The 14,428-nt window shown below is 35.5% G+C and overlaps 3 protein-coding genes across 5 annotated transcripts; 2 read left to right on the forward strand and 1 right to left on the reverse strand.

Annotated features, from left to right (window-relative positions):
• The first annotated feature begins 574 nt into the window (after positions 1 to 574).
• Positions 575 to 7,383, forward strand: LOC141843068 (aberrant root formation protein 4). 3 transcript variants are annotated; one of them, XM_074731095.1, is made up of 15 exons: positions 575 to 762; positions 848 to 1,027; positions 1,108 to 1,257; positions 2,807 to 2,879; positions 3,644 to 3,822; positions 3,918 to 3,977; positions 4,052 to 4,205; positions 4,274 to 4,345; positions 4,437 to 4,530; positions 4,618 to 4,705; positions 4,778 to 4,849; positions 5,879 to 5,956; positions 6,026 to 6,223; positions 6,727 to 6,778; positions 6,918 to 7,383. In XM_074731095.1, the coding sequence occupies exons 1-15, from the start codon at positions 646 to 648 to the stop codon at positions 7,139 to 7,141; spliced, it is 1,791 nt and encodes a 596-aa protein (XP_074587196.1). In that variant the 5' UTR covers positions 575 to 645; the 3' UTR covers positions 7,142 to 7,383. The 3 variants fall into 3 exon arrangements, with proteins under 3 accessions (XP_074587196.1, XP_074587193.1, XP_074587195.1); XM_074731092.1 differs by having other exon boundaries at positions 4,437 to 4,705; XM_074731094.1 differs by having other exon boundaries at positions 4,280 to 4,345; positions 4,437 to 4,705.
• A 2,339-nt stretch (positions 7,384 to 9,722) lies between these two features.
• On the reverse strand, positions 9,723 to 10,334 carry LOC141843590 (large ribosomal subunit protein eL39-like). The gene is made up of 3 exons (XM_074731644.1): positions 10,273 to 10,334; positions 10,070 to 10,173; positions 9,723 to 9,971 (listed from the first exon to the last, which is right to left on the reverse strand). The coding sequence occupies exons 1-3, from the start codon at positions 10,273 to 10,275 to the stop codon at positions 9,923 to 9,925; spliced, it is 156 nt and encodes a 51-aa protein (XP_074587745.1). The 5' UTR covers positions 10,276 to 10,334; the 3' UTR covers positions 9,723 to 9,922.
• A 1,714-nt stretch (positions 10,335 to 12,048) lies between these two features.
• Positions 12,049 to 14,313, forward strand: LOC141842610 (uncharacterized). Its single transcript, XM_074730660.1, has one exon. It carries the CDS (start codon positions 12,049 to 12,051, stop codon positions 14,182 to 14,184), a length of 2,136 nt encoding a protein of 711 aa, XP_074586761.1. The 3' UTR covers positions 14,185 to 14,313.
• The last annotated feature ends 115 nt before the right edge of the window (positions 14,314 to 14,428 follow it).

Raw genomic sequence — 14,428 nt, forward strand, 5'->3', positions numbered from 1 at the left:
GTAAATATTAAATGAGTACAGAGTCAAATAGTAAATTTAAAGGGCACAAGTTTACAATCTCAATTATCATCCGTATTTATTATAAACTCATCAATTCGGTACAAATAAACATGTTAATCATCAATTAATATGCTAATAATGCAAATAACAAGTACATTATTATCAAAATCTAATAATTGAAGGAATAAATAAATTTTGATTTGGTTAAAAAAAATGCATCCACACATCTATTCTATCTTCCCTCTAACTCAATAATAATATCGTTGAAGATAACAATCTTTTTAAGATGATTAGGAATTAGGATTCAAATCCTTTTATAAATTGAGTTTTATTCAGTTCAACGAAATAATACACTTAAAAATTTAATTTTATTAAATGTGATCTAATTATTAATTTTATTAAAAAATTTAAATTATTATTATTTTATAACACAATCGATCTAGTTATCAAAAAATACCACCACGAGTTAATATAGTTTTTAGTTTTTTTTAACTAATAGAAATAGTCAAATACGAAGCATTATATATATGATTACACTCTTTATCAAATTGAACCAGCCTGTTCCGTCGTCCCCGATTACATTGCCCCGGCCCAACACTAAGCCATCTCGCGAGTCTTCGGTCTTCTCCGACGTACGACGTCCTGATGGCGGCGGCGGAGAGCCCCCCTAGGGAGATCAACCTCGCCGGGATCGATAACCAAGATATCCCCTCACTCGCTTCCAAGATCTGCCTACAAGATGCCCTCGATGCTTGCTCGAAGGTAATCGAATCCCTAGTTGATATCCTAAACCATCTGAGTTCTCGTTTACTCCAAGCTAACTTTGATCGTCCACGTCATGTGTCAGTCTTTTGAATCCGGCGATTTCGATGAGTCCAGCCAGGCGGTCGCTACAGTGGTCGAACTGCTTAACTCGATCGCCGATTCCCTGCATTCGGATTCAACTGACGCCACAATCGACGTGTCAGTGGCTGAGAGAGCACTTGAGGAAATATTTTCCTATCTCTCATCCACTTTATCGAATCAGGTTTTTTTTCCCTCTTTTTTAATATGGATTTTTGTAGATACTATTGTCTTCGGGATCTCAGTAACTGTTCTTCAACGCAGATGGTGGTTGAGGCACTCTCTCTTGAGCTGCCTAAAGTGGTAGTGAAGTTCATTTCTCTCTCAGATCAATGTCAGCAGACTGCTCAAAGTATTATTGATGGCCTTGTTGCAACCTGTAGTCCACGAGATATGCTCTCGATTCTCTGTGAGGTGGTTATTGCTGCGAAGTTATCCTTCTTCTAGTGTTTAAGATCTGAGTATGGCAATAGAAGTATTTTTAGACAATAATGTTTTTACTTGACGATTATTATGTCACTGAAATGGTATCTCCAGAAAGAAGCTTATTAAGGAAAATGCCAATATGCTTATGTTATTTCATCCAATAAATTACTTATTTAGCTAAAGATTAGTGGTTAGTGCTTCCTGACTCAACTATCATTCTCTTAACAGAAGAATGCCTATGTATGTATGCTAATGTGTCTATATAGTTATCCTTATTTCAGTCATTATATTTCAACTTTCCATAGAGCTCATAAATAAAAACATGGTTCTTCTGCAATGCATAAGTCTCAAAATTTTTGATGGTTTACATGTTTAAAAACTCCAATTAGTTCACAACTGTCAGAAGTACATGAGTATTAACAAATAGTACATTTAAGTGTGGGTGATTTGTTGTTGTATTTGACAGTCTGCTTTTTAAATGTTGCACACATTTCAAGTGTCACTAGAGCTAATGCAGTCTTGACTAAATATTATGCAAGTGAAGTTATGAAGCGGAAAATTCTGATTTAGTTCACAGTTTTCATAATTAAAGATCTTGGCAAGCACTTCAAGTGTTGGCTAGTGTATTGTCTTTGATCCATTCTGTAAATATTGCATAGGAATAATTGTTTAAACTCCTTATCATTGGTCATTTGTATGATGTTATAGTGGATATATTTTTTCATGAACTTTTTATAAATATCTATTTGAGTTTTTCAAAGATTTTTTTTTTTGCAACTTTTTTTCCCTTATACATTTACCTTTCCTTAATGTTTTATTGGAAATGGAATCATTTCAAATTAAATAACTGCACTTTTAAGGACCTATTCTAGCTTGGTGTTGGGTTTCCTTACTCGACCAGTTAGATTCCTTGAGCTCTGTGGTAAGATTTTCTTCTCCCTTATCCACTCCCCTTCAAACCATATGCTCATCTATTTTTCACACCTTTGTAATTTCTATTATTTATGAAAATATATGGTGGGTTGGTTTTTGGCCCATTCTTTCCTAAAGAAACTAGTTGCATCAAAGTAAAATTACAAAATATCAAACCTTACATTGTGAAAACTTATAACATAATTGTCATAGACAAATAACATGAACAATGGAATGTTTTTTTTTGATAGTCCATTCTTGGATTGTTACATATGCATAATTGTTTGAAAATCTGATTGTTGGTTAATTGTTTGATGAATAACAAATTTTCCATATTAATTCTTGGTATCAATATGCATGTGGTTGATGATTATATGATAGTTTTGTATTTTTTTCGCTGTTTCTTTCTCTGTTTATCGCATATATATCTTTCCAGTGTATATTATGATAGTGTCCTGTTGTCAATGCCCACATTTCTTAGAAGTATTTACGGGGTGGTAAACTTATGTAATTTGTATAGGGAGAAATACTTGTCATCTGGTGGCAAAACATTGGTTTTTGTTTTTAATCATAATTTATTCACCATCATTTTGGTACAATAACCGTGTTGTTTTAAATGGTGTAGGCATTAGATTCCCAGATTAGAGTATCGAAGTCACCAATTTACTTTATTCCACTATTAGGTGGGATCTCAAAAGGTTGGTTCTTATTGAATAATACTTGACACTTTGCTTATCTGTTACAATTGTTCTGTACAATGTGAGGGAAAATATTTTCTATACATGAATATTTATTGGAAATCGATCCATTTAAAGTTTCTCTCTACTTGATTAATGTATCTACGGTTTATCAAAATCACGCCTAAGAATTAAAAGCATCTTGATTTGCTGCTGCCTCAAACACCTAGCTGTTATTTTAGTTACCTCCAATAACAACGCCTAACAAACAAGGTTTGTGCTTGTCTATTGGGAAATGTTTTCATATTTCTGTTGTATGTCAATTAGTTCCAACCAAACTAACCTGTTCTTTTGTTCCTGAATGTTTGTATGCTAATTACTTGGCGATCAGTTGTCTTATCTTCCTACCTTGTAGGTGGATATTTATCCACTCATCAATAAATGTGTTCCAACCATACTAGATGTATCTTTTCATTACCTAAATGTCTGTATGTTAATTATTTGCATGATGAATATTCCCTTTTAGCAGTATAATAACAACATCATTTTACAATATTAGTAAAAAACTCGGTCTATTGAAGTTTTTTTTTCTGTAAAGAGAACTGGTGGTCATCTGAATATCTATGCATTGCATTAGTGATTTTTTAGCAATTTTATATACATCAGAATTATATACACTTGAATCCAAAAGTGTTTATCATATGTTGGTCACATTATTTCCTTACTCATTGGCATTACAATTAAATCATATTTTGGTTTCCTTCATGATTAAGTTGCTGTTCCAGTTTTTCTTTGCATACAGAGGCGTCATCTTGAACAAATAAAGGTGGCATTACCTGTTGTCCTTAATGTTCTTCAGGCCAGCACTTCAGAAGCTGATGAGGAAGATAAAGATACTCTTAGGGTATTATTTGGTGCTGCCGTTAATATTGCGATATCTATCCAAACAGTTTGCAGGAAAATGGTTTGTGCCTCCATACTATCTAACATCTTTCTGTAGTAACTTATTTATCAATCTGTTTCTTCTGAAATGATATCTTTGGTTGCGCCCTGCAACAGGTTGGAAGAATCAAAACTGAGTTTCATGCTATACTTGGTCTATACATCCTACAAAACATTGTTGAGTATCCTCAAAGTATCTCTGTATCTCTCTTTTTTTTTTTAAATCTGATTATATTCTTTATTGTACACAGGATCTTATATCAAGAATCAAACATGCAGAGACAGTTTCAAGTTATTCTTCACTTATCATGAAACTGTCTGAGTTCCTTCCTTTTTGTGGGTTCACTGTTTTTGGTCTGATAACTGGAACCGAGGTCACTTCTCTAATTGATGAATTAGCCAAAGGTAACTATAACTGGTCCAGCATTTTTGTTGTAGCTGTTGAAATTGTTCTGCTGGTGGCTATTTGCTAGATGTAGGTGATGACAATGACGATGGCTTTTTAAGCTACTTCTCTTCAGCAGAAAATGGATCAGCACTTGCAGGTGTCTAACGTATTAGGCTGTTATTGTATTTACCAGCTATTACTTTCTTAAAATAATAATACCTTTCCATGTTCCTGCATTGTGCTTACAGTAATTTGGGCACAAATCAATGATGGAATTGCAAAAACTGATACTGAGAAGTTGACATCTGTTCTAACCAAATTACAGAGCAATCGAACTGAAAGGTGGCAAGCTATTGGGATGTTGAAACCTATACTTTTGTCTATTGAGTATTCGTGGGAAATAAAATCTCATTGTATAGACCTGCTTAGCATGATGGTTCCAGGTGTTGTTGATGTACAAAATGATGATCATATAGATTTTTCATTCTTCATTCCGAGCCTTTTCACAGCCCTTCAGGTACTGTACAATACTGCTTCAGGTGCTTATGCTTGCCCTTATTTTTTGTTTATTCATCAGTGAGTATTGCAGGCTATTCAAAGGATCATGATTTATGCAACAGATGTACCATTTAGGAAGAAAGCTTTTTCTACATTTAAGAAGGTAAAGTTTTACGTTGTGTATACTAGACGTGCATGGGAATTTTCATATTGAAGTTTACATTATGCTCATCCTTATGAATAGAGAAAACGATGAATATGAAAAGAAAGATATGTAAATGAACAATTTTGGTCAATGGGTGCAAACATAATTATGTTGAACCTTGTTGAGCAACAGCTGACTTAGTTTCATTCTGTTTTACAAATCTTTCAATAATGCAACGCTTAGTGGTGTCAACAGAACATGCTTGCAACTGCCAGCATGGGCTCGGCTGACCTGCAATTTTTGAGCCAGACTTGGCCAAACCTGGCGCTTGTCATGCTGTGCCTTGGCCAACACGTCAAGGGCAGAACCCGACCTGGCCTGTGCAGTGTTCGACACAGCCTAGGGTCATTGGGCCTAGACTTTTTAATATTTCAATATAATATATTTATTTTATAATTAAAAATGAATTTTAAAATGCTGAAAATATTTAAAAATTAAAAGAAAATTCAAATGCAATTTAAAAAGAGTTTAAAGTATAAGCTTTTAAATTTATTTAAAGATAAACTTCAATTCTTTAGACACCATTTGAAATTGGGCTGATTTGAGTGGCCTTGGCTATGCCTGAGTTTGTGCCCAACCTGACTTGTGGCTTGTATAGGTACTTGCTGCCTTTGTTGAGCTTGTCTATTGTTTTGGTAGCGCATGAGACAACTCATTTTCAAATGAATCATGCCTCTGTTGTGAGCAATAGCTTGGCCCAATCGATATCTCTAGTAATGTTCATGCATCATTTAATTTTTTGCACTAAAATTGTAGCTTTTGTGTAAATCATGAAGTCATTTTCCAAATGCATGTTCATTCAGCAACACATACTTTAAAATGCTTGAATTCGCACAATCCATCTATTATAGTAAGTGGTGGTATATTTCTTTACCTTAGTTTATAAACTCCTGCATTGAAAGAAGTCTTTGGTATCAGTTTGTTTTTTTTTCTTTTGCCATTGAATTTTGCAGTTATTCTAACAATTCCCTTGTTTGATTAATTCAGTTAATTTCAGATCTTCCATCTGCCCACCGGTTTGACATGTTGAGGGCTCTTATTACTAATAGCAAGTCACCATCCATGGTGAGCTTCATTTGGATATTTGCACTCTTGTGCACGTACTTGTTTGTTACTGACATCTTTATTGTCCAGATTGCTATCCTTGTTGACCTTGTGAAGGAAGAAATGGCTGCTGAAGTAAATCGGACAGCTTCATCAGAAAATGATTTAAACAGGCATCCAGACAAGAAAAAGAGTCCCTTCTGGAGCTCTTGTGCCCTCGACATCGCGGAGTTAATTTTAAAGCCTCCCAAAGGAGGTCCTCCTACCTTCCCAGAAGACAGTGAGCCGGTACTTGAAATCACTTGTTTGATGTATTAGTGGAACTAACTCCTTTTGGCATGGATGATTAATCTGCCTTAATCTTGCTTGTTTTGTTCAAGCCTTTGGGGCATTAAGTCAGCACATTGATCTTTAGCTTGCTCTGGTTTACTTATATCCTGACTGCATTTCATTATTATAGAATAGCTCTTGTTAATCTTCCTCTATAGTCTATTTATTTGATTTGATTAGAAACCCTTATTCGATTACCGACAATCACATTACAAATTCATGTTTAGTTGCTTTCTCGTTAGATTGAGATATGTTAAAAGTACGTGTGCTACATATTTTGTTTATAGTAGTTAAAATATCCTTCTCTTGTTAAAAAGATTGATATTTTAGGTCATTTATGAAAGTTCTTGACAGTTTAGTCAATTGGCATTGCTATGGCAGAAACCTCTAATCATCATTCCTTGTTTAAAACTAGTATTAGTATACACTTCATGTATGACAAATTACATTACTTTCTGCAGGTTCTGTCTGCTCTCAACTTGTTCAGATTTACTTTGCTAACGGAATCGACAAGTAAACTATTAACTCTCTGAACCACCCTGTTCCTAGTTTCTCCTTTTCTTTTGATTGACTTCTTTGTTGTGCAAGTGAAGTCTTTTGATTGAACATGCAGAACTAGGTTGTCCTCTAACATTTCCTAGTTCAATCACAGGAAAAACAAACCACACCAGCGTGATGTCAGAGCACACCTTGCAAAAGGCTTACTCAGACTGGCTTCTACCTCTCAGAACATTGGTCAGCGGCATTGTTGCAGAAACTAAGGATGAAAGTGAGCTCTCAGATCACATTCTATGCGCCTTGAATCCCGTTCAGTTGGTCTTGTATCGTTGCATTGAACTGGTGGAAGACAATCTTAGACATTCACATATCCATTAATTAATAGTACACCTTTCATGTAAGATATTGACAGGTTGCAGTTTTAGGAGTTCCTTGTATCAGGTATAAGCTATGTTCAGTCATAAAGTTGAGCTTATTGTAGGACAAGAACCACCTTTGTCGTTGAGAACAAGCAGGTGCCACTCCACTGAATTTAGGAGATAAATTATTGATTCATCACATTCTTTTGTAAACTTGTTCGAACTTAGTAGTTTAATGAAGAAAACTGAGAATTTGCCTGAGTTTCATCCAATTAATAGTCCCATTCGATCGACAGTGCATCTTTTTGATTGAACTGGTATGTGTGGTACTTAGCTTATAATTCGTGGGAAGTAGGTAAAGTCTATATTATCAAGTTTGAAGCTTCAGAAGGTCTTGCTGTTGCTTGAGCAGTAAAGTTGCTACTGTGTTGTTTCAAATGTACAACTACTCGCTTACCGTTCGGCGTTCATTTAATTCAAATAAAACTAAATAATTAGAAATTTATTGGATAGAATTGAAAACTGAAACATAAAAAATACATACAGTTGAATTGAATTTAAGTTAATATCACGTGAAAAATCATTAATATTTAAACAAATAAAAAAGTTACAAATCAAATGAATCAATATGTTTCTGCAGGATTGAAATTTTCAATTTCCATACGCAGTTAAAGTACAGACAATTCAACTAAATAATGAGGATTATTAATAGCTCTGTCCCTGAAATATAATTGAATTGGTTAGGATAAAACAGACTTGTTGAAATAAATAAGGATCAAATTTCAACGAAATCGAAATAATATCCTCTCCCATCGTGATCAATTATAATTCTCAATTTAACTCCTAATAAATGGTCAGGAGAATTCATCTCTTACGGAAGAAGATTATTAATAGCTCAGTCAAAATTAAGATCTTATTTCCTTAAGCAAATGGATGTCGATTGAAGATTGTCCAAATTTGAGAATTAGAAGTGATGAATGAGGCTTCAGGCGTGGAGTAAAAAAATCTCTTTAATCAAATTAGATCTATAAAGTATATATATATATAAGACCATCAACTAAACTCTTTTCATTTTATAATACAGTAAAACACAATTATATCATCAGACAAACACCTCAAAATTCCATTATATAAGAAGTTATACAGAGCAATAAGATGGACAAACACATCTTGTTTCATTGTGCTTGTATGTGAATCAAGTGAGGAGTTACAATTAACCAAATTCAATTAGGGTGAACCTCTTATTTGCTTTCGATCTTTTCTTATTTCATCAAAATAGCAGCTTTATCATCGTATAGCTCAATTGATCCTCTAAATTGTTTGTTTGCTCAATTAGTGGTCTTGATCCCACTAGAATGGCCAGACAATGCTAAAGGCTCCAAGTAAAATAATAAAGGACAGGATAGATCTAAGCAAGTATATAGGTAACTTAATGCAATTGGCAAGGTGTGGCAAGGGAACACCTAGACTCATAGCTATTCATGTTAGGAATTTAAGATTTTAATTTTCTATATTTTTCAATTGAAGATTCACCTGACCAGATTGTCAGATCATTGATTTTCAACAGGGGATGCAAGCACACCATGGAATCAAGACAATATTCACAAAATAGTAGATGTGGTAGCTTTACTGCAACATCCTTTCAGTGCATCTGCTCACAAATGAAAACACTACTTTGGTGGTATTGACGGCAACATCCAAAACAATATGATCCTAATCCATCTTCGGTCGACTAAATCCTAGCCAAGATTTCCTTAGGAGGCTGCAGAAACCTGCCTAATTCCAGCTTCTCTTGGGGTGATGGCTTACAAATTTCCTTCCTTTTTTTGTTTTGCTGATATGGTTAGCAGGTTAGGCGTAGATCGCCAAGGGAGAAAATGTTTGGGGATCTTGATACCAAAAGCGAAGTAGCCAGACTAGCTTCTCTACTGGATTGGATGAGGACCATGGACTCTGTGGTAGACAGCAGGTTTACAATGAGAGCATGAAGAGAATCACCATGGCCACCACAAGACTCATCCAAATTCGCAAGTCAAAAGATCCTAACTGTCTAGGAAATACCACTTCAACAACAAATGAAATCCCTATCTCACAAGTGACAGTTATGTTCCTCATCTATCTAGCAAAACTAGATGCCTCCCTCATTCAGCCTATTTTACTAGGAAAAGACAACCTATAAATTTAATGATCTTAATAATCTACAACAAACTATTGAACTAGATGAAAAAGAGCTAAAATAGATAATTGACGGAGTAGAATTTACATAAAGAACAGACTGATATATCCAAGTAAGATGAATAAGTAAAGAAATCAAGATAAATCACTCAGGAATGGCTTAGGCAATTGGACTAAGGAACAAGAAAAAGCTATGTATTTTCAAATTTGTGAACAAACATACGGGACTTTTTTCTACCCAACCCTGAAACAATGAGATAACTAGACCTTGTAATTAAGGAAGGCTCTCAGTTCTATCTTCAGTTGGAGACCACCCTGAAGAATTTATCTAAATAGAACTGACTACCATATGTTTCATAACCACACAAGATCTTGTCATCTACCATTAAATAACAGAACAAATAGAGGATGCAACTACCAAAAAATAACAAAAGAAGTTTTAACTTTCTTGCAAAATTAGCATCATTCTAATAGAAAAAAAATCAAATTGTAAACACAATTATCCATGTTGCCCACTTCGGAACAAGATCAGCTCATGAACCATGACAGCATATCCAAGATCAATAACAAGACGAAATAAGAAGGAAACCCAACGTTTCAAGGAAATGAGGAAAGTTAAGCGCCCTCAAAACCCTAGCTTTGTGCGACGCCAGTGTCTGCGCTTGGCATTATACCTATTAACGATGTAAAAAAGAAGAGTATGAACAACTCGAAGCTAAAAAATCGAATAATGGAACACAAAAAGAAGAAGAAGAAACAGAAAAGGACGAACCTGATGGTGTTGCCGGTCCTCAAGCGAATCCAGTGGGGGATGGGGCGGTTTTGACGCATCTTCTTAGCCAGCTTCTGCTTAATCTTGAACGTCTTGTGTGATGGCTAAAATATCAAAACGGTAAAACGACGCGATTATGGATCGAAACAAAGGACGCGATGTGCATATAAATGAGGAAACCCAGAGAAAAGGGAGAAGAATACCATCTTCACGGAGTCCCTGCAGTCCCCTGTAGCTCTGTGCTCGATAACAGCGGCGCAAACCCTAAAAAGTAGAAATGCGACGATAGATTCCGCTTATATAGAAGTATTTCGGATCCCATGGGGCCTACTTAGTTGGACTGTTCTGAATGCTCCGATTAATAGACTGCTAACTTTACTCTTATCATTTAATCCAGGTTTTTATTAATCAGAACCCATCTAGATTTCGAGATAATATCCTCTTCTATCGTAATCAATTGTAATTTTTTAATTCTCAATTTACTTTCTTAGAGCATCCACAATGCAAGAGCGTTATAACATCTTCCACCTTATTAAAGAGCATAGAATCCACTGTCACATACTCATTATAACACCATATCTTTTTCACCTACATTCTATTAACATTAATAGTCATTATTTATGGTTCCACCATCCACTCAATCATCTTAAAATTATATATATTAAATAAATATATTTTAAAAATATTTTAAAAATTTAAATTAGCCATTAAAAATAACAGTTAAAAAACCTATCATTTTATTTAATTTATAATTTTTTATAAAAATTAAAATTAACTGTTAATAATTATTAAAATTAATCATTTAATAAATATATTTAAAAAATAAAAAAAATAAAGAAAAACCCACCTGCGGCACTTTAACGCGTTCAAACTATTGAACGCGCTAAAATGTTTTAACGCCCCACATTGGCATGGGGCATTATAACACGCAGTGCGTTGAACGCTGGTTTAACGTGCGTTGGAGATGGCCTTACAGATGGCTATAGAACCGATCATATAAAGCCGTTGAAATGATAAAATTCATCTTTTTTAGAAAAACTCATCTAGATTTCTATTAACGTCATGATCCATTTTAGTATTGATCTCTACGATTTATTTTAGTAGTTGATGATCGTCACTCATTTATGTTTATTGATTTATCATACTAATTGATAGGGGTGGGAAAAAATACCGAATTTTCGGTATACCGCACATACCATACCGATATTTACCGTCCATATCGAAAATTTCGATATACCGAAAAATTCGGTACGGTATTATACCGTACCGAAATTTTCGGTATCGATAACGGTACACAATTATTATTGTTCGGTATTTCGGTATAGCAATATTTTCGGTATAATACCGTACCGAAATTATCAGTATACCAAAATTTTTAATATTTTCGGTGTAATATACTGAAAATTCGGTATTTCGGTATACCGAAAATACCGAAATTCCGGTATACCGAATTTTCGGTATGGTAACGGTATAGATTTTTTTATGCCGAAATTTTCTGTACGGTATACGGTATCGTATACAAAATTCGGTATACCATACCGAACCAGCCCTACTAATTGATACTAATTGATGAAAAATAATTTTAAAATTAATAGAATTAAATATCTATATTAATAAATAATAATAATAATTTAATTTTATATTTTTAATTTTACTTCAAATAACTTTATTTCTCATTAATGTTTTTTAATGTTAATGTGTGTCTTAGCTTATTTGATTATATATATATATATTTTTTAAAAAAGTATTTTAACGGGCGGAAGAGGGACGACGCCAAGGTCTCAGAGAAATTACCTCCCGATCTCCCTCGCCGCCTCCTCGGTCACTCCCGCCGACGCCGTCTCCGTTGCCTTCCCGACGATTACTCCTCTTCCTCCTCCGCTTGCTCCCCTGTTGTTCTCGCCTTGCTCTCATCCCTGTTATACTGGCTCGTCCATATTGGTTTTAGGTGTGCTTAGTGCTGCCATCTGTTATGAGATATGCTTAAAAGAATCGATCTTGCATCGGTCTCCTTCCAAAAGCAAACGCTTTTACGTAGTCTGTCGCTCAACTTTCTCCGCCGCGCCACCGGCGGCTCCGACGGTGGCAGGATGGAGACCGCGAACGAATGGGAAAAGCTCCTTAAGCCTTTCGAGCTCGAAGAACTTCGCAATTCTATGAACTTCTTGACCCCGGCTCGGCTCTGTAAATTGCTTGAGCTTCCCCTCGATGTACCGACCTCCATGCAACTCTTCCATTGGGCCGAATCACAGAGGGGTTACTCCCACACCTTCGACGTTTACTATTTTCTTGTTGGGAATTTGGGTGTGGCCGGAGAGTTCAGTACCATAGATAAGCTGTTGCAGCAGTCGAAGGAGGAAGGAATTGTCCTACAGGAACCTCTTTTCATAATGATCATGAGTTGCTATGAAAAATTCGGCTTGCCTGGTTCTGCAGCTCAACTGCTTGATGAAATGACTGATGTATTCAGCTGTAAGCCAACTTTCCGTTCTTATAATGTGGCACTTGATATATTGGTCAGAGCGAATTGTCATAAAAGTGCAGCTGACACTTTCTATGAAATGGTTCGCAGAGGAGTCTCTCCGACCACTCTCACTTTTGCAATAGTGATGAAAGCACTTTGTTCTATCAATGAGGTTGATTCTGCTTGTTCGCTTATGAGAAGTATGGCAAGGCATGGATGTGTACCTGATACTATTGTGTATCAAACTCTGATTCATTCTTTGTGTAAGGAGAATAGAGGACATGATGCATTGAAGCTTTTGGAGGAGATGTTTCTCATGGTATGTTCTCCTGATGCCAATACCTTCAATGATGTGATTCATGCGCTTTGTAAGACTGGACATTTACGTGAAGCAGCAAAGTTGGCTGATAGGATGTTGCTCCGAGGGTGCACTCCAAATGATTTTACCTATGGAGTGCTATTACGGGGCTTGTGCGGGAAGGGTCAAATCGATGAAGCAAGAGATTTATTGAGCAAAGTGCCTCAGTTGAATACTGGATTGTTCAATATGGTTATAAATGGTTACTTAAGTGAAGGGAAATTTGTGGAGGCCAAACTTCTCTATCACAGTATGATAGAATCTGGTTATCTGCCAAATTTGGACACATATAACATCATGATGCATGGCCTTTCTAGGTCGGGACATTTGTGGTCTGCTATGCAGTTACTCAAAGAAATGGAGACAAATAGCTGCATGCCGAATATCATTAGTTACACCATTTTAATCCATGGATGTTGTTGTACTGGCAGGTGGGAGGATGCTAACACTATTGCAGAAGAAATGTCCTCAAAGGGCATCAATCTTAATACTGTAGGATTCAATTGCATTATTTCTGCTTTATGCAAGGATGGTAAAGTCGAGGAGGCCATAGAAATGTTTAAAAAGATGAAGAAAGTAGAATGCAAACCAGATATATTCACATTCAATTCTTTAATCTGTGGCTTATGTAAAATTGGCCAAATTGAAGAAGCATTTCAATTGTTCAATAACCTATTTGTAGAGGGTGTAGTCGCCAATACTATTACATACAACACTCTGATAAATGCACTACTGAAGATCGGGAAATGGAAAGAAGCATTGGAACTTGCTGATGATATGGTGTTTATTGGTTGCTCTTTTGATATTATAACCAACAATGCGATTATTAAAGCACTTTGCAGAGTTGGAGAAGTTGACAAGGGTCTTAGATTAATTGAGGACATGATGAGAAAGGGTATGCGACCTACTAATATTTCATATAACCTATTAATTAATGGGTTATGCAAGACAAGAAGAGTACCTGATGCATTGGAACTCTTAAAAGAAATGCTTCACTGCGGAGTCACACCTGATATAGTCACTTATAATAGTTTAATGAGTGGTATGTTCAGGATGCGTTGGACGGGAGCAGCTTTAAATCTCTTTGAGAAGCTACATTTTGAAGGCATAACACCAGATATTGTAACTTATAATATTTTGATTAGATGGCACTGCAAGGCACACATGCTTGACGATGCCAATATGCTTCTGAAAAGAGCAGTAAATCATGGGATTGTGCCAAATGCTCGGACTTGGGATATAATGCTGAACAATTTTATCAGTGAATCAGTCCTTACAGTACCTGAGCAGTAACCAATGATGGATGCAACTATTATTCATCGTTGTTGATACTTGCAAAACCAAAAAGATTTTTGTGGTCCTGACTATTAAATACTGCTGAACAATTCAGCATTTCCAGGATTTGCAAGGAGTCTCACAATACTTGTGACACATGCAGTAAGCAATTTCACTTGACAGCCGATACCTTAATTTTTTTCTTGTGGGCTAGGAAAATAACTTGTATTTTTTGATGGTTTTTGGTTATGTCAACTATTTT

Source organism: Curcuma longa, chromosome 12, assembly GCF_044706935.1.
Source record: "Curcuma longa cultivar G26 ecotype Majalengka, Jawa Barat chromosome 12, ITB_CL_G26_1.1, whole genome shotgun sequence".
Classification (NCBI taxonomy): domain Eukaryota; kingdom Viridiplantae; phylum Streptophyta; class Magnoliopsida; order Zingiberales; family Zingiberaceae; genus Curcuma; species Curcuma longa.

What these genes read in the sequence shown, in the direction of transcription:
- LOC141842610 (XM_074730660.1), top strand. Translation starts at nt 12,049, where the DNA reads ATGCTTAAAAGAATCGATCTTGCATCGGTCTCCTTCCAAAAGCAAACG.
- LOC141843068 (XM_074731092.1), top strand. Translation starts at nt 646, where the DNA reads ATGGCGGCGGCGGAGAGCCCCCCTAGGGAGATCAACCTCGCCGGGATC. An exon ending in CATCCACTTTATCGAATCAG is followed by an intron (nt 1,028 to 1,107) that starts GTTTTTTTTCCC and finishes TCTTCAACGCAG; the next exon opens with ATGGTGGTTGAGGCACTCTC. An exon ending in CTTTTTCTACATTTAAGAAG is followed by an intron (nt 4,850 to 5,878) that starts GTAAAGTTTTAC and finishes TGATTAATTCAG; the next exon opens with TTAATTTCAGATCTTCCATC.
- LOC141843590 (XM_074731644.1), bottom strand. An exon ending in AGGACCGGCAACACCATCAG is followed by an intron (nt 9,972 to 10,069) that starts GTTCGTCCTTTT and finishes CATCGTTAATAG; the next exon opens with GTATAATGCCAAGCGCAGAC.